This window comes from Ursus maritimus, unplaced genomic scaffold, assembly GCF_017311325.1.
Source record: "Ursus maritimus isolate PB19 unplaced genomic scaffold, ASM1731132v1 scaffold_18, whole genome shotgun sequence".
NCBI lineage: Eukaryota > Metazoa > Chordata > Mammalia > Carnivora > Ursidae > Ursus > Ursus maritimus.
The window spans coordinates 2,557,217-2,577,626 of NW_024424230.1; the positions used below are offsets into that span (position 1 = coordinate 2,557,217).

The 20,410-nt window shown below is 45.1% G+C and overlaps 1 protein-coding gene across 1 annotated transcript in view; it reads right to left on the bottom strand.

Annotated features, from left to right (window-relative positions):
• ZNF236 (zinc finger protein 236) overlaps positions 1-20,410 on the bottom strand; it is a 107,502-nt gene that overhangs the window by 34,682 nt on the left and 52,410 nt on the right. Inside the window, exons 12-19 of the mRNA XM_040632431.1 lie at positions 13,074-13,215; positions 12,195-12,455; positions 9,324-9,571; positions 8,206-8,307; positions 7,640-7,791; positions 6,166-6,269; positions 2,428-2,579; positions 666-878 (exon numbers count right to left, since the gene is read on the bottom strand). Coding sequence (XP_040488365.1) covers positions 666-878; positions 2,428-2,579; positions 6,166-6,269; positions 7,640-7,791; positions 8,206-8,307; positions 9,324-9,571; positions 12,195-12,455; positions 13,074-13,215 — 1,374 coding nt within the window. The remainder of the gene's footprint in view (positions 1-665; positions 879-2,427; positions 2,580-6,165; positions 6,270-7,639; positions 7,792-8,205; positions 8,308-9,323; positions 9,572-12,194; positions 12,456-13,073; positions 13,216-20,410) is intronic.

Sequence of the window (20,410 nt, forward strand, 5' to 3'; positions counted from 1 at the left end):
CTGCGTGCACAGTCAGGTCTCATGCTGTGGACAGACCACCGTCGGGTAACAGGGTCCAAACAGACAACAGCACATTCTTCATCCTGGCATTTTACCCGGGGGATGTGCTAAAGAGAGATCACCTCATTCGCTCACAACGCTCCTCCCCGGAGGCCTGCCTTACTGGGTGCGTCCGACACTGAGCTAGCTACACGGTGCTTCGCGTCGACGCACTGAGGGACTGCAGCGAACGCGCAGGCTGGCGGAGGGGTGAAGCCCTCCCTAACGGCTGGCTCCTGCTGGCTCAGGGAGAGACCCGGACGGAAGGCACACGTCTATCCATAGGGAATTACGTAACAGAATACAACAGACCTCCACGGGGCCCCAGGAGCTGACGTCTGAGACAGACACCGGCGGAGGGAAAATCGAGGGGACCGCAAGCACCACGTACAACTCGAATCCCTGCTTGTCGAGAAATTAACGTATCTGCTCGGCTACGGCAGATGGTCTGGGGTGTGCTGACTGGTGAGATGGTTTCCTTCTCTGCCCTCTCTGAATCCTTTTCCAAAGAGAGCACATGCTGCTGTCATAACCAGAAAATAAGCGAGACTTAAAGATGCGTGTGCACTAATCTATCACCAGGCGAGCGTGTGGTTATTGACCCTCGAGTCAACGCTGGGCAGTACCTCCTCCTTCCGCCTCCCCCGTTGCTGACACCGCGGAGGGGACGGCCTGGTGCCTCCTCATGTGCTTCTTGCAGTGCACTGTGGTCCGGAAGCCCTGCTCACAGAACGGACACTTGTAAGGCTTCATGCTCGTGTGCGTGGCCATGTGCCGGGTGAGGCTGCCGTTGGTTGTGAACGAAGTGCTGCAGACGCTGCAGCTGAACGCCTTTACTCCTGTGACAATGGAAACAAGGTCAAAACTGTAGCCCAGTCCCTTAAAATCGTAAGTAGTGGAAAGCAAACAAAGATATGTTCGAGAAGCCACAAAACTGAAGCCGGGTTATTTGCCCTGGCTCTATTTTAGGAACACTGAAATGGTCGTGGCGTGTCTCCCTACTAATTCACTAGTGGAATTAAACCCACAAGACCATTGCCGTAAACAAACGCCAAGTGCTCTCTGTCCCTCCATCTTTGACATTTCAGCTGGCAACATGTTGTGGATTATGCCCCAGAAAGGTTTTCTCAAATCCATCTTTTTTCACCATTCCCACAGCCAATGACGCGGGAACGGCCTACAACACCTGTGCACGGCTTTACTTCCAAATCAGGCCCGCCAGGAAAGCCCTCTCCGCTCTGGACTGAAGCCACAGAGGCCACCGTGGCTGTGTAAGCACCTCGCAGACCAGCCACAGTTCCCGGTTCCAGTCGTACAGGCTCCTCTCTGCTACAGGGAGCGCTGACTCCTTAGCTCGGCCTTCCAACCGGCCTTCTCTGGACCTGCCCTCCACCTGTCCTCCCGGCGCCTGCGACCACCAACTGTCACTAATCCCACAAAGCCTGCCCTTGTTCTGTTGGTGTGTTCTTATTTCAAATAAAGCATTACACAGAATACACTGGTATTAAACAGATACATTAATATATGAAATAAACATACTGTGTTTACTAAACAGATAAAAGCAACATATTTAAAATATATTTAACTGCAAATCACATATCTGATAGAGAATATAGTAAAAACTCCTTAAACAGCTCAACAATAAGATTGCAAAAAATCTAATTTAAAAACGACAGAGGACTAGAAGAGCCGCTTCTCAATGGGCACGTGAAAGGCAGCTGCACGACCTTCACCGCTAGAGAAATGCAAACGAAGCCCATGAGTAGACACCACGGCACAGTCCTAGGGACGGTCACGGCAGAAGGACAAACAACGCCAAGTGCGGACCAGAGTGGGAAATGGGAACCCTCACCATCGCTGGTGGACAAGCAAAAACAGTGCAGCCACTTTGGAAAAGAGTCTGATCGACTCAAAGGTTTAAACAGGTACCATATGACCAAGCCATTCCACTGTTAGAGAAATGGAAACTCGCCCACGTAAGCTGCATACACAGGTTCACAGCAGGATGATTTCCGGGAGCCTCAAGAGGGAAACTCTCCAACGTCCAACAGTGGCTGAAAGAGGAAGGAAAGGGGATCCGTCCACACAGTGGAGTACGGTTCAGCTCCACAAACGAGTGGCGTGCTGCCTACAGTGTGGAAGGAGCCTGGACACGTGCGCAGGAAAGAAGCTGTGTCTGCATGTTTGTGTTTCGACGGCATGCCCACAACAGGCAAATCCAGAGACGGAAGGAGACCCCGGCTGCCGAGGACTGGGGCACGGAGGGAAATGGGGAGTGAGTGCTCACAGCTACAGAGCGTCTTCTGGCCAGGACGGAGGTGGTACTGATGGCCGCAGCCCTCCATCAACACACCGGAAACCACAAAGTCCCCTGAGTGAGGCAGTCACCTGTGTGTGTCTTCTCGTGCGACTTGAGGACCCCGGAGGATACGAAGCCACGTCCACACAGCTTGCACTTGTAGGGCTTCTCCCCGGTGTGGGACCGCACATGCTGCTTCAGGTGGCTGGACTTCTTGAAGCCTTTGTTGCAGTACTCACACCTAGAAACACAGCACGGAGAGCAGACGCCACGTCAGTCCACAGCACGAGCACAAGTGTGACGTCGGAGACCGAGGAAAAACAGCCTCCCCCGTGATCACTAAACACTCAGGCATAACTGTTACAGAAGCTAGCTGTGCTCTCCACTGTTGAAGAAATGATGAAACATCAGCAATAGTAACTTGTGAGACCAAATTCTGCTCAGAGTATCTGTGTGTCATAAACATGTATTTTATTATTTCATTCTCAGTAAATCCTATGGCAATCCCCAGCAGGCACACTACCTGATTAATCAGAAACTAAAGGAGGGGCGCCTGGGTGGCGCAGTCGTTAAGCGTCTGCCTTTGGCTCAGGGCGTGATCCCAGGGTTCTGGGATCGAGCCCCATATCAGGCTCCTCTGCTAGGAGCCTGCTTCTTCCTCTTCCACTCACCCTGCTGTGTTCCCTCTCTTGCTGGCTGTCTCTCTCTGTCAAATAAATAAATAAAATCTTGAAAAAAAAAAAAGAAACTAACAGAAAAAAAATTTATTACAGACTATTTTCTTTACTAAGTCGTACAGGACACTGTGAAACCTTCCACTGCCTCAAGGTCAGAATCGCTCCTGAGTCCAGACACTTGGAAATGCCAATTCATATACTCTTTAGGCTTATAAAATACTTTACAAAACAGATTTTCCTAGAGCTATTTTGAATAATATGTAAATGTACAGTATCATCTTCCCCTAAGTTACAGAATATATTAAAATTACTTCAAGGATGAAATAATTATGAACTATTTTAAAATTCTTATTCACATATTATTAAACACTAAAAAAAGGATTCAGAAATCTTTCCCATTTCCCAGTCTGAAGCTGTAGGAGGACGTTAGGCACATTCCAAACCCCCGTCTCTGGGACCAGGCACCCGCACAGAGGCAGCCAACCGTCGTCCTCTGATGTCCACACCCAACTGCAGACAGACAAACTGGAAACACACTTGGAAATCTCACTCCGTGATACGAGCTTGATTTAGGGGGATACCCATGAAAAACAGAAAAGCAAGCCAACAGCACTCGTCGACTGATCTGAGAAAGAGATTGGTTCTGGTCCACACGGCAGCAGGACAAAACCATCCATCTGCAGAACCGAGCGCCACTAAGCCGTCTGATGCTTGCTGAGAAGGCCCTCTAACTCACACCTATGAACTAAAGCCATCCAGCACCACCAGGACAACGCCGGCAGGCTGTGGAGAGATGGCCACCCTCAGAGGACAGTCTGAAGCAAGACCGTCCCCACCTGGCCCCAGCCAGCTCCCGCCCCAGGACCAGGCTCCATCCGTGGAGACGGGGCCCTTCTCTGCTTCCTCTCTCCTCATGGACGACCCCCGCCCACTCTGCTGACCACACAGTTATTCTCCCCAAGTGTCCACCGACAACCTAGATCATAGAAGCCAACACTGAGGACGCGCTCGCCCTGGGAGAGCCGCCACGTCGGAGGTACACACAGCCTTCGGTCGCTCCGTCACAACACGGGGGACGCCCCCAGCTGCCAGGGGCAGGGTCCACAGAAAGAGCTCCTCTGCAGCCGTGTACCCAGGAAGCACATCTCAGGGAGCTTGGCTAGTCTCTACTTTCGTCATAATATTGGGGCAAAAGGTAAAAATGTAATGAAATTATAGGCTACGGGTTCCATGTTTCTTAATGTCTTGGGGGAGGATCCCCGACGTCCGTGAGAATCCTATGAAAGTGAGACACCATCTCGTCCATAAACAATACACACACACAGCCCTGCCTCGTGGCTGGTCCCTCCTCACCTTGCTCGCCGCTAAGTGGCATGCCAAGGGTGCGACCTTGGCGCCCCTTCCTTTTTTGATGGACATGCACCCACACGGCTTTAAGGTTAGCCTATACACTGACAGCTCCCAGATGTGTAATTCCAGCTGGACCTCTCCCCTTAATCCCAACCTGGTATAACGAACCAAAATGACACCTCTTCTCAAATACCAACCTTGATGATACAAAACCAAGTCTTATTGGCCTTAGCGCCAAAGCCTGCCCGCCAAGAAATCCCCCCTTCCAGGGACAGTAATTTCTAACTTCCAGTTGCTTGGTTCCCTTCCTCTCACACCTCCACCTGTTATAAATCCCCTAAAGGTGGGTCCTGCCTTCTGGCCACTCCCAGGATGGCAGCACCTGCCTCTCCCATCAGCTGCCACACAGCGCCTGGCAGCCCCTCTTGCTTCCTCTTTCCCCACGGCCCGTGTCAATATCCCATCTACCGTGTGCCTCACTTACTCATTTTGCTCACCACCTCTTCCCACGAGCATACAAACTTCTGAGCACGGAGGGTTTTCTTCTGTTTTGCTCACTAATATAGCCCCAATGGTTGGCATATCACGGGTTCTTAACAATTGTTGAATACATGAATGAATGATGCAAGCCTACAAGTCCACAGACACCCAAGCAGATGTCACGAAGGAATCACGAGAAGACTTTAGATTCATCTCACCTAAAAATACCAATGCTACATCCTAATTAAACGTTAGCAAGTGAATACTCGCTGAACAGATGAAAGTGTGAATAAAACATGAGGCCAGTCTCAGAAATCCTGAAGCCCATCTGTGTGTATCTCCCTCAGAATCCATGGATCCTCCCAAATTAGGAACCACTGCTCTAACACAGTTTTGTGTTTGCAAATTCATGACGATCACAGGATAATACACTTCCAAAGGTGGAAAAGCTTCTCTACAAGAACACCAGGTCAAGGTGCTGAGATCTCGCACAAAGAACAAATCCTACGGAAACGCGAGAATGGAGTCACTCGGCCTCTCAGACACTATACGCTGAAGGGCATCAGCAAACTTAGCCATTTTCAAAAACCTTAGTTAGGACCACCCATTTGAGGTAAGGCACCTTGCCATTTTTAAAGAATAACTATAAAGTATTTTTTTTGTTAAATGGCTTTGGAAAAAATTATTAGACCTTCGAAAGTATTTTATGCAAATAATAAAACTATTAAAATATTATGAAGCCAAGACTATCTCAATAAACACAATACTCATTTTGCTTTGTATGTGACACATACAGTCGTATTCAGTTTTGTAAAACTAAGTGTGTCTTATTCCTGTGAATGTGCACACTGTAGCGTGAGTGGGCCAGGAGTCTGTGTCGGCAGCACGCTCCACGAGTCCAGAGCAATGCGGGCACGCTGAGGGCACGCAGTACGTACCACTGAACGGACAGGTGCACGAAGGATGCACGGTGGACTTAAAAACTGTCTTTGCAATCACGGTGTACCTCAAGCCCACAAAGAACTCTGAACAACAGGCACACAGTAAATTTCAGTTACTCCTGAAAACATGGTAACAGGAAGCCACGACCGAGCAGGTTCCCCAACCATGGTCCTGTCACGTTAGCTGTAGAAATCTTAGCAAGTGAACCTTTTTCATCTCACATCCTTTAATCATAATAAAGTGGGGATAATAGTGGACCCTGTTCACAGAGTTTCTGAGAGGCAAATCGCAAAGGCCCAGAAGGGGGAAGCACACACTGGGCATAGTGGTCAGGCCAGCAGAGCCCCGCGGCATCGAGCTCTCTGTGCAGACAGCTACCTGTAGGAGCGCCGGCTCTGGTCCTCCCTGTCCTCCAGGAATTGAGGACGTTGAGTCTGAAGCTCCAGTTCCTCTTGGGACGACTCTTGGATCAAACGCGTTGTCTAAAATTTAGCAGAAGTATAAAGCAGACTACCTGAGTATCTATAAATAAAGGCAGAACAACAAACAACTAAGGATAAGAAATTTATAAATGAAGATTCAAAGGAGAAACTCCAAGTAGCTCATTGTAAGCATTTGACTAGATTAATAATAAAAACCATTCATACCAATTTTATTCAATACTTACTTTCTATTAATTTGTTTTAAATACAAAATTTAGCCAAGCATGAAACTGATCTTTCCATATTTTTTATAATCTCAGGAAGAGATTATTCATCTGCTCTACTGTTACTGAGAGTGAACATGGTCCTACTACCCCGCTTGTCACCAAACCACAGGGAGGGAAAGCATGCTCCCCCCGCTGGGAGCAACAGCACGCCCTCGGGGAGCAGCCGTCAGCACCATACCTTCCTGACACAGGGACGGCAAGCCGGCTACCGCAGCAGGAACCGAGCAAAGACAGGCTCGAGGATTTCTGACTACTGCAGAAAACACTGCTGCTCACGGGACAGAGGTCAGCTGACCTTCAGCACATGCACAACAGGCACCGGACTGAAGGGTGGCGAGCCCACCCGTGTGTGGCGACTGGCTCACCTGACCTCCGTGAGCAAAGCAGAGGGGCCCCTAGTCCGCTCTAAGCGTGTCGGGGGCGCAGCCGCACTCAGAGGGCTCTGGCGTGAGGGGCGAGCCACCACGAAATGGCATGCTGCCCACCGCCCCGACCCCACCCAGATGCAGCATCTGAACTCCATGGCTTCTATGCTATGAAAAAGTGCTCTGAGGTTTTCACAGGAGGGGCCAGGCCTACCACTCGGAGAAGCTACCGACAGTGACCCTGTTCTTTCTCAATGGTGGCTTGTAAAGAAAGAAAACAACTGATTGGCCGATCATTTCTATCACTAGTGAAAACTTTCCCAAAATGGGAAAATCAAAACCAAAACTTAAACGTCTCCAACCAGACCAAGTAGAAATTTTAAATGATGCGTTTAAATATTTTTAGTATGTCAGCATTCTTTATATTTTCGTTCTAAAGTGGAAGGTTCCACATTTAAGATTCCACCAATAAAAACATTCAGGTTGTGACACTAAAGCCACAAACACCCTTCACATGTGATTACACAGCACTTTACTGACTTTCCTGACTTTTAACCCAAAGGTAAAATCCCACATCATGGAATTAAAGTCTGTAGGTAAAATATAAGTGTTTGATGGGAAAAGACGTGCACGAGCATCTCGGCCTCACAGATGATGTGGTCTTCGTGGCCACAAGAAGTGAGCACGGCCTCCCAGGAAGCTGACCGTGCACACATACGACGCAGAGGAAAACAGAACGCGCCCGCCACCCACACGCGCCCCTTCCGTGGACACTCACGACGTTCATCGCGTCAGAGCTGGGGACCTGCAGTAAGTTCTGCTGATGGAAGCTCGTGGACAGGGCCTGAGACTCCAGTGTGCTGGAGTCTTGTAGCTGCTGGACGGGTGCAAACGGGGGCTGCTGACTATACGTGTCTGTCACGGTAAAGCCTGAAACAAATCACAAAATGTGAGCTTGACAAAAAATACTGCAGTCACACCAAAGAAAAGGCCCCAAAAGTTGGTTTTACAAACGAAGATTTCTACCTTCAGAACTAGAATCAGGGTTAGCTTTCGTCAGCTGGCTCTCAGAACGTCTGCTCACGGCCTTGCCGGCCGGGCTCACACACCAGCCGTCTACATGCGGCCACCCCACCGTCCCGACTTAAGGAGCTTTCCACACAACCCGAGCAGACCACAAACAGCACCGCACGCACACACACGCACACGTAATCCACGCGGAAAGTTACCGGGTTTGAAATCATACATTTCAGAAGGGCCTTAAAACAAACATTTTGGGCTGTGGTAAAATTCACCCGACCCGGGTACCACCCCTGAAACGCCCGGGCAGGACCCACCACTGACCCTGCGACAAGCCAGCCGGTTCGAAGGACTGCTGAGGAGGGGCCTGCTGTTCGAACTGGTCCATGTGCCCTTGGAGGGCGGGCGGCGGGGCCACGAACCTATCTGAGATAAAATACAGACGGACGGCGAGTTCATACATTTCAAAGACACTTACATCTACCAATGTGTCCAAAAGGATACTTACGTGAGTTTTCAAAACTTAGCCTCCTTATTTTGAAAAGACAGTAGGACGGCAATATACATATATATATATATATATATATATATAAATAAAATTACATGCATATATTAATTTATTAAATGTATATTATATATAAATTACATATTCATAAATATATAAACACATATATTTATATATGTAATATATGTATATATTAACATAGATATATAATTTGATATATAAATATGTAATATATATGTATAATTTATATATACTTTTTTACCTATGGCATATAGTTAAGGCATTATCTTTATACTTCCAGAATATCACTTCAGAGTTTTCCTAAGACTCAGACGTTCTTCTATAAGGAAATACCCTGAGTACAATGACATTCAAGGACCATTTAACACCTTTTCGGATGTGCATTGCTCCAGGCAACACAGAGGATAAAAAGCACAAACCCTGCTCATAGACTAAATGCGCTTGGGGCTTCCATACTGCAAGACCGTACGCAGCCGGCAAACAGTCTGTCGGCCGGCCTGTTGGCCTGTCGTAACAGACACACATCAACCACGTCCCCAAGCTCCCTGGCTACAGCTGAGCTGACAGCTCTTTGTAGCGAGACTCCATCGATGAGGACGGCAAGGCTGGAGGGCTGCCGGCCAGAGACAAGGGCTCGCAGACCCGCACCGGAGCGCGCCCCAGACTCCCGCTGCACAGTAACAACACTAGTGATCAGACACATGGAGACTCACTGAAAATGGAAGCTACTCTCAGCACAGGAGGTGCTGAAGGTCCCATGTGTGTCATTCTCTAGCACAGCAAACTCTCAGGTGTACACACACAGCACAGACTGGGGTTCAAAGTCAGAGATGAGAGACACCCAGACAGGAGTAAGTGCACACGGCTGGAAAACTACGCGGACTGCTGTAAGAGTGAGAACTTGGGAGATATTTGCCTTCATCTGCTTCCAGAGGCTGATGCGTCAACTGCTGACCGAGTCCCGCGTCCTCCGTGCGCACGACCTGCTGTGGCTCCAGGTCCAGCATGGCCTCGGGGTTCGCGGGCCCCGCCGCCGCCTGCAGCTGCTCGCTCTCGATCTCCACCTGCATGTGCGTCGAGACGTGCATGCCCTGCTGGTCCACGGCGCTGTCGTCCAGCGAGGCGGCTTGCTGATGCTGCTGGAGCTGCTGGGCAAGCTCGTATCTTCAAAACATCAACGACAATCCGCACAGTTAGGTGCTGTCAAAACCTACTCCCATGAAGTACTGCTGTGCGAGCCGCCAATCACTAGATAACACTTAAGAAAATTATTTTATTTTGAAGCCGGGGTGGCAATCCAGTTGAAATGAAATGCTATTAATTATTCTAAAGGAAAATCATGTTCCTTTGACTTTAAGCGCTTTCACAGATGATAGGCACATGAAAGCAGCAAGGAGAGGAAGAAGGACAACACACGCCAAAGTATATAAAGTTTAAAAAGAAAAATAGAAGGATACCATATATTTCAAAGTAAAACTGTCCCAGTTCAAAATTAAAATTAAAACTCATTCTGCAATGAGTTATTTAGACAAAGAATTGAACAAAATAAGACAACGCCCTTACAGACCCATTTCAGTATTATGTGTACAGACTGGGGGCAGAGTCCTGTGACCTGCTGTCCCTCGCAGTCTGGGGCCAAAGACCCCTTATTTGACCAACAATCTATGTGTGACCGAACACAGAGTAGGAGGCATATGAGCGGCTGTTCCTGTTTCTGCAAGACCGTGTTCACGTTAACACTGCTGTTATACAGGAAACACATCCAGTACATTCCAGCAGCGTCAACAATTTATCTTCCAAAGAGAAAAGGGAACAATGAATTCAGTGAATGAATCAAAGAACTTAAAAACAGAAGCTCAACCAACTACCTGATGAATAGGCCGCACAGTATGGGGGACGTGAACAGTCTGCCCCCCTCTCCAAGGTACCAGGGTCAGACACGAACACACTGCACCACCTGCCTACCTAGAACTCCATTCTTAGTTCCAAACAAAATCTCTTCATTTTCTAATATCAAAAATAGTTGTCTCTCGACTACTTTCACTGAGGAAGGGGAAAATGTAATAGAAGTAGCCAAGTATGAAAACGTGCACGGTGACACGTTCACTCACTACGATGGCGACTCAGCAGTGCCAGACGTTCACCCCGGGCTTCTCCACGACCCCCCACTGGGGAGCAAGTGTGTCTTGCGTGGTAACCTTTTTCTGTACTTTTACTACTTTCTATACTTTTACCTTTTATACTTATTTTTAACCTAAGTGTGTATGGTATTTTAGGAGTCCCCAACACTTCAAACAAAGCGATGAAGCACGGGAGCTCCCCGCTGCCTGCAGGTGGGATCACAGTGTACACAATCTGGAGAAGGAGGACACCAGCCCTGCAACGTGACAGACCCACCAGTGCTTACGCTGTCAGCTCCATGTCACACGCTCACCACCTAAAGTAACTGCGCCCTGTGTCCCTCAGCATAAGCTGTGACAATCAGCGGCCAGTGTGACACTCCACCTAACAGAGGTGACCCGGCCCAAACCAGCTCACCCACTTCCCAGAAATTCTACTCCTGGCTGTCACGTCCACAACAAGGCCTGCGGCGTGGACCCCCACACCACCACGGCGAGTGCACGGACTTAAAACAGCCTGAATTCCTGACAAAGAAAAAGTCTTTTTCGCATGTCACGGGCCAGGTCCTGCCCAGGTGCTACCCTCTTAGCACATACGGCTCTCAGGCAGCCCATATGGCGACCAGGGAGCACAGGACCCCGAACATCTAGGCACCACTATTTCCCCAGTTCAAATGCATGTGAAGCCATAAAATGCAGGGAAGTACAAACTGGATATAAAATTGGAAGAGTCCCCCACACTGACACCACCAACATCATATTCCAGCAGTTCAACTTCTCAGCTAAGTAATCAACTGAGCCACATCAAGGAAGACAATTCTTCTGTGTCCTAAGTGCTTAGGCATCCGTGTGCTTGGGCATCCAGACGGATAAAACCACACACCCGTTTCTCACAGTTAGCTGCTTTTCCCATTTGGGGTTTGGTTTTGTTGGTAACATCAGGCAGAGATATCTGGCTTAAAGTACTGCCTGAAAGTAAATGTTCTGGAGCAGAAGGTTTAATATCTTTGATGGCAGACCTAGTGACTCTTACTTTCAAAGTCTCCCGGGATGTGGTCGCCTCATCCAGGCGTTCCGTTACAACACAGACTACTGTGGCTTCCCAGAAACACCTGGGAATGAGCTCCAGATACAGCCAGCAATGCATTCTGCAAGGGCTTCTTGGCTCACCTCCATTAAGAGATGAGATAGCCCTCTAATCAAATAAAAATGTAAGTTAGCTTTAACGATGGATTTATGTGATCACCAAAACATACGTTCTTTTTAAGTCAACAACACAGAATAATGACCATTCAGATACACTGATGATATGCCGAGAAATCACAGGGTTGGTTGACTAAGATTTTCCTTTTTACAATCTTCATGACCCAATAATAATATCAGCTATAGTTTAGCATTTCAGCTACTACAGACTTCTTTAAGAGAGCTTACAAAGCATTTAGCCCAGTATAGACTACTTCGATATTATATTAAAAATAAAAGCATTAACGTTTTAGTCTGTGGCTCTTAACAGATCCTTACACAATGACATAAAAGTTTCTTCAGCCCATACACCTCAAACTAGACGTAATACTATAGGAATCAAAGACAATTATTTCTTAAAAACACTCTCCACCACTATCTGGGAATTACAGATTACTAAAAAGTGACCACAGAATTATACCTACCTATGGGTTTTCATGTGCTTTTTGCAATTTAGTGAGGTCTTAAATGTTTTCTGGCAATAGGGACACATATAGGGACGAAGGTCATTATGGATACCCATATGTCGCCGTAAGCTCCCACCAGTAGTGAAAGCTCCATTACATATCAGACACTTGAAAGATTTTAGTCCAGTGTGCGTTCGGACGTGTGCTTTGAGCACTCCTGCAGAAACAAAGCCTCTTCCACACTGAGAACATTTAAAAGGCTTTTCACCTGTATGTGATCTAAAAAGAATAAAAATTTTCATGAATAAGCTTCTTACAACTTTATAATGCTTTATACTCTAGAGTGCACTTGTACATTCTTTCACTTGAGCACCACTTTTTAAAGCTAAGCAGTGAGAAAGCCGAGATTCAGAGAGCTCGAGCGACTTGCCCGAGGCCACCCAGCTGGCACACAGCAGAGACAACGCTGTCTCGAGAGCCTGCGCCTACGTTCTAAACGTTTTCATGACATTTCACCATCTCTCAGGACTGAGCTTCTGCTTTCTTTTCACCGTTGCAGCACCGAGCATTAACCTAAATGCTGATCAACACGCCTGAAAAACTGCTCAAGTACGTAACTGTACCGCGACAGACCAAGTACTAGTTTGACGCGTCCTAGAAAGTGCAAATGCTGAAATATAAGAGGAATGCCAATAAAACTCAGCAACAATTTCTGGGCAAAATGTTTTGGTCGACACACTAAAGAATGAAGGTATCAGTCACCAAGAAATATTCTGGGGTCAAGTGCGACATTTTAAATACCCAAAGCTGACACTACTCTCCTTACTACTCCACGTCACCAGCTCACTAAATCACTGCATTTCCTCCACATTTCCATTTCCGAATCTGTTACCTTACCTGATGTGTTGTTTAAGGTGGCAAGATTTTTTATATGCACGATGACAGTAAAAACACTTGTACGGTCTATCTGCTTCGTTTACAAAATTATTATTAAAATAACTTTGAAAAAACTGGTTTCTTGGAATGGGCTGGATAAGACCTACAAACCAAAAGAAAATCAGGAATAATTCACTGTTAATACTACTAAAAAAGTTAAATGTCAAAAAGCAACTGCTTTCCCCCAAAGATGAAAATTTTGAGGAGTTAAAAGTATAGATCCCAGTGTTGCTGCTATATGCTATCTTAATCGTGTTAGAAAAAAAGCCCATTGGGAAACACAAAGTTAATGTAAGATATTTTCCAACATAAGGACTATCTGTACATTGCAGTCACTTCCTTTGGTTCTAGAGCCAATTTTTAATGGATTCCTACATTTGCTGGCACGGAATCTAAACTATATCCAAAATGAAGGTTAATCAGGACACTAAATCCCTTATTTGTTCAGTATAAAGACTGCACCCTAAGTACCATAATAAACTCAAAACACAAATGATTCTATCATGATCTTTTGTTCTAAGAACAAGTCAGCATTTTCATAGAAATTTTATTAAAGGGTTATCTGTGAATGGCAAAACTGCTAACTTCAGTATTTCAGGTTTGACATACTTTCAATAAAGGCAGAATCCCCTTAGATTGACCATGTAATAATATGTCTTGATCAAGCTCTTGAGTTAAATATGCGATTCAGGACAAACATACACCTGAGCCTTTTGAATTACTTCACATTCACCTGGCACATGAAGAGGAAAACTTCCGCTGTCAGTTCCCCCTGGGCGGCTCCTCCTTCCCCCAGGACAGCACGGCTGCCCGCCAGGATCTGGGCCCGGACCCCAAACTCCCTGCTCGCTTCACTGTGCCAGTCGCTTCCGTGTGAGGATTCTCGGCAGGTCCCTCTCAACACGCTGCGGTCCCAGCTTCCCCTGACACCCAGACTACGGCTCGATTCTTTGCCCTAAAACCTACTTCCCCCTCCCAACTCTCCTTGTCATACACGAGAAACACCCCTCCTCCCAGTCATACGGGGCCGGGTCTTCCAGAACTACTGAAAACTCCCTTCCCTGTCTCGTTAAGTCATTGGCCAGTCCTGGCAATCCTACTTCTCCAATGCCTTGTGAACCTGTTTCCCCGTTTCTTTTTTTTTTTTTTAATGATTTTTTATTATATTATGTTAGTCACCATACAGTACATCCCCGGTTTCAGATGTAAGGCTCGATGATTCATTAGTTGAGTATAACACCCAGTGCACCATGCAATACGTGCCCTCCTTACTACCCATCACCGGCCTATCCCATTCCCCCACCCCCCTCCCCTCTGAGGCCCTCAGTTTGTTTCTCAGAGTCCATAGTCTCTCATGTTTCATTCCCCCTTCTGATTACCCCCCCTTTCTTTATCCCTTTCTTCCCCTACCAATCATCCTAGTTCTTATGTTCCATAGATGAGAGAAATCATATGATAGTTGTCTTTCTCTGCTTGACTTATTTCACTTAGCATTATTGTTTCCCCGTTTCTATTCTGCTGCCACGAATCTCAAACAACGGAGAAAATGATGACAAAGTCAGAGGGAACTCAGTAGCTCGGCTAAGCCACGTCACTCCTACATCAGATTGCGTCAGAAGCCCATTTACTTTTCAAAGAGAACTCAGAACCTTCCTTGTGGTCTGTGTTCAACCACAGCACAAACCCTCACACTGCATTTTCACAAGCGGAGCCAAATCAGGGCCATTCAGAGACTTCCTCTCTCCACAGCTCCAGCACTGTTCTACGCTCCCCGGCTTTTTCCTAGCAACTCCGCTCCCACTCAAAACGAACAGCTTGAGTCTCCTTTCCCGGGACCCTCATACTGAATCTGATGGAGACAAACACCATGACGATGCTAGCCTCCAAAGAGTTTGTTCCTGAAGTAAGCAATGTGCTCACATGCCTTCAGTGGCTTCCTGTCAAGGACTCCATTAAATCCGCGACCGCTCAGCTTGGCATTCCAACACTGGCTAGTGTCCATCTCCACCTACCACCCACCCTTCATCTTGTCCCTCTAGATCCCTATGCTCTCGCTATTTTCTGAGCAAACCCAGCACTTGTCACTGTTCCTTCTCCCAACTCTTTTCCCCACTCCACTGGCTATAGCTTGAATACGGGACCTGTCCCAGGGACACAGCCTTGAGCCCACGACACCTGCCAAGGAGGACAGGTAATATGACACAATAAATTAGGTGAACAGAACAGAAAGCAGATGTGAATATTCTCCAAAAAGGTAAGTGAGAAGAGGAACTTTGCAGGTCACGACTCAGCTTAGGAATTCGTGACATTCAAGTGCTTACACAGGAAGTCTCTTGGGGCAAGCATAATAGCAAATCTCAGGCACAATTATTTGGGATTTTATGCAAATAGGCTCAATAACTATTAGCATAAAAGTACCACTTCATTAAAATCATAAACTCCAAATAAATAGTATCTGACAATCCATTTTCTTGTTCCTTGTTGAACTTAATAGAATGGTTTTTCTTTTTTAAAGATTTATTTATTTATTTTAGAGAGAGCAAGCGAGAGAGCGGGAGGGGCAGAGGAAGAGAGAGAATTTCACGCAGACTCCACAGAGCATGGAGCTGGATGCCGGAATCTGACCGAGAGCCCTCACACTGGCTGTCTGCACAGGGCCTCCCAGCTCCCAGCCCTTCTGAGAGCCACTCTGCGCGACAGGCCTAGTCTACACAGGCTCCCCGCTCAGCCACCTACCTCTGCAGCAACCCCCAAGCATGTAAGTCTTTCTCCTGTTGCTTCTGGAACCTACGTTCTCCATCATAAACAACTTCACAGAATGTCCAGTTCATCATTTCTTTTCTATAACAGTGGGTCTACGGTCAACAGCCAGTCCCTTGAAGCTGGCACTCTGACTTCTAGTGACTGCTTCTGCTCTGAGTTGAGGAGCCCTAGCCTTGCGCTCTGGCCTGGCTTGGGTCTCTCAATCTGCCCATCCTGCCTGCAGCTCCATGAGCCGGGGCCCTGTTTCCAACTCTCATGCAGCCTACAAACGCCCCTTCTCAAATAATTAGGAAGCACATAAAAAGAAAAAAGAACCTGCTCTCAGAGATAATCATAATTAACAGTTGTGTATATTCTAACAAGAGTGTGTTATAGACAAACACAAGTGGGATCAAGCATACGCCTGTTGTGGTTATACTTCATATATATACATTTACTGTCTTTCCAAGTCAGTTACATGGGACATCATCTTCAGTATCCTTCTGATGTCTGTAAGGTATTCCACTGGACCAATGCATCCCGTTCACTTTACAGAGTTCTGAGGAATATTTCTAGCGCTTCTAACTGTACATACTGCCACAATGCTGCAACAAACAATCGAGTCTACACACTGTTTGCCTCAGTGACTTCCCCCCTAGCCACGGAACTACAAGCTTTAGGGTGGTGTCCAGGCGTATATGTTTAGAAACAGACCCCTAAATGATTCTGAGTCCTTCACAAGTGGGTGTCGGGGGGCAGAGATCCCCTATGTTGAGCTATTAAGGCAGTAAAATAATAGACCTCATTTTTCAGATGTTTTTTCACTTCTAGTAATTTTACAAACACAAAGTTCTGTTACACAGGCTAATTACAAGGTCTCAATCTTTGAAGAAAAAAATGAAGGGTGAACCAAACATATATAAATGTCCTACGGTCTTAGTGATAATATGTCATTTCTACTAGACATGCAAATATGTCTATATGTCATATATAGATACATATATCAGTCCATATATATATAAATATATACATGTATTATTTTAAGGAAACTACTAATCTCAAAGAAAGGCATGAATAAATTCTAGTTGATTAATTTTGTGTCTCAAAAACAAACTGGAAATGTCCTTAAAACTTCCTAAAATTCCGGGGCAACTGGGTGGCTCAGTTGGTTAATTCTGACTCCTGGTTTTGGCTCAGGTCAATTATCTCGGGGTCCTGAGACCAAGCCCTGCATCAGGCTCTGCACTTAGCATGGAATCTGCTTGAGATTCTCTCTCCCCACCCCGACCCTCCCCTACTTGCTCTCTAAATAAATAAATAAAATCTTAAAAAAAAAAACTGTCTAAATTCCTTCTATGATAACAGAGGAGAAAGCTTTATCTTGTTATAGTGTTTGGGGAAAATATATTTAAGTCTTAGAAGAGCTTTCACATATTGTAATAGTAAGAAAATGCAAATACAACAAAATAAACTGATGACAAACATTTACCCACATTACGTATCATACATAACATAGAAAATAAATTTAGTATGTGAAGTTAGACAAATGTGTTAAAAAAAGATAAATGCTCTAATATCGATATAATTAAAATATGAATATAAACTTGGAAGATCAATCACTACAGCCCTGAGGTTTAAAATAATAGATAACCAAAGGCTGGCTCACTTTCAGAGAAAAGATATTTCAAGTATCTATGCTACACAAAACGAAAAAATGGTGATACCACACAAACACACACGGTCCTATATACGGAAAACAGCGGCTTCTAAAAATATGTATGTATCAATCTGTGATTTGAAAACTGAGAAGCAACCACATATCAGAATCTCTTTTCCTATGTCTTATCTCCCCCAGTTTTACTGAGAAATCACTGGCACACACGACTGTGGAAGTTTAAGAGGTACAGCAGGATGGTCTGATTTACATCCACTGACACGGTTACCACAGCAGACTCCGCTAACACCGTCCTCCCATAAAGATACAATTAAAGGAAAAGAAAGAAGAAAAAAAGAAAAAAACATTCTCCTTGTGACGAGAACTCTCAGGGCTGACTCTTCGCAGTTCTCCTGGACATCACACAGCTGAGTCGCCGTGGAGCATGTCCCAACCCTAATGCTTATTTATCTTACAACAGGAAGTTTGTACCTTTGGACCCCCTTCCTCCAATCTCCCTCACCTTCCTCCCTCCTTCTCCCCTCTTCTGGTGACCACAAACTTGAGCTCTTGTTCTATGAGTTTCTTTTTTTTCTTCTTTTTAGATCCCACATAGAAGTGAGATCATACAGTATTTGTCTTTCTGCCTGACTTGTTACACTTAGCAAAATGCTTTCAAGGTCCATCCAGGTTGCTGCAAATGGTAGGATTTCCTCATTTTTTATGGATGAATAATATTCCAAAATTTCTTTACCCACTCATTCACTGATAGACACTTAGGTTGTTTTCATCTCATGGCTACTGTAAACAATTCTGCTATGAATATAGGGATGTGGTTATCTTACTGAGTTAGTGTTTTCATTTCCTTTGGATATATCCCACAAGTGGAATTGCTGGATCACATGGTAGTTCTAGTTTTAATTTTTTGAGGAGCCTCTACACTATTTTCCAATGCAGTTATACCTACTAACAATCCCACCGATGGTGCACAAGGTTTGCCTTTTCTCCACACGCACATCAACATGCATCATCTCATCTTTTTGATAATGGCCATTCCAATAGCTGTGAGGTGCCACCTCACCGTGGTTCTAATTTGCATTCCCTACTGACCAGAGATGTTGAGCATCTTTTCATATACCCATCAGCCTTTTGACAATCTTCTTTGGAGAAAAGTCTACTCAGGTAGTTTACCCAGTTTTAAATTTTTTTTAATTTATTTATTTATTGGTTTTGGGTGGTTATTTTTTTTTCTTTTTGCCATTGAGTTGTATGAGTCCTTTATGTATTTTGGATATTAACACTTTTATCAGATACATTGATTGCAAATGTTTTTTCCCATTCCATAGGCTGTCTTTCCACTTTATTGATGGTTTCTGTTGCTATGCGCAAACTTTTTAGTTTGATGTAGTCCCACTTATTTTTTTGTTTTGTTGCTAGTGCTTTAGGAGTCATATCCAAAAGATCATTACAAGACCCATGTCAAGGAGTTTTGTTCCCATGTTTTCTTCTGGAACTTTTCTCCCTTTGAGTGTTCTTGGCTCCCTTGTCAAATATTAGTTAACCATATATGTTTGGGTTTATGTCTGGGCTCTCAATTTTATTCCATTGTTCTCTTTGTTTTTACACCAGGAACATACTGCATCAATGACGACAGCTTTACAGTACAGCTTGAAATCAGGAACCGTGACGACTCCTGCTTTGTTCTTCTTTCTTATGATTTCCATGGCTATTCAGATTCTTTATGGTTCCATATCAATTTTAGGAGTGCTTTTTCTACTTCTGTAAAAAACACCATTGGAATCTTGATAGGATTGCACTGAATCCATAGATGGCTTTGACAGTATTGACATCTTAACAATGTTAATTCTTCCAGTCCATGAACATGGGATACTTTACCATTTATTTGTGTCTTCTTCAACTTCTTTCATCAGTGTCTTTTAGTTTTCAGGTACAGATTTTTTACCTCCTTGGTTAAATTTATTCCCAAATATTTTACTGTTTTAGATGCTACTACTCTAGTTAGGACTTCCAGCATTACATTGAATAGGAGTGGTGAGAATGGGCACCCTTGTCTTGTTTTGATCTTAGAGGAAAAGCCTTTACCCTTTCACCATCGAGTATATTGTTAGCAGTAGTCTTGTCAAAGATGGCCTTTATTATGATGAGATATATTCCTTCTTTGCCTAATTTGTTAACATTTTTTATCATGAATGGATGTCGAATTTTGTCAGATGCTTTCTCTGCATCTATTGGGATCATATGATTTTTTTCTTTCATTCCGTTAATGTAACATATCACATTGATTGATTTGCATATGCTGAGCCATCCTTGCATCCCTGTGATAAATTCCTACCTAATCATGGTGAATGATCCCTTTAATGTGCTGCTGAATTTGGTTAAGCAGTATTTTATAGAGAATTTTTGCATTTATGTTCATCAGGGATATTGGCCTGTAGTTTCCTGTTCTAGTAGTGTCCTTTTCTGGTTTTGGTATGACGATAATGCTGGCCTGGTAAAATGGGTTTGGCAATGTTCCTTCCTCCTTGAATTTTTTGGAAGTGCTTGAGAAAGGCTGATGTTAATTCTTCTTTAATGTTTGGTAAAATTCACTAGTGAATCCAGCTTATCCTGGGCTTTTCTATGTTGGGAGACTTTTGATTATTATGAATTTGCTAAGACTTTTTTTTGCGGCCTAACATATGGTCTAATCTAGAAGATGTCTGATGTGGACTTGAGAAGAATATGTATTCTGCTATTGTTAGTCAGAATGTTCTGTATACGCCTGTTAGGTCCCTTTGGTTCATAGTATTGTTCAAGTCTGCTGCTGTTTCCTGATCGATTCTCTATCTGAACAATCTGTTCATTGTTGAGAGTGGAGGATTAGAGTCCTCAATGATTACTG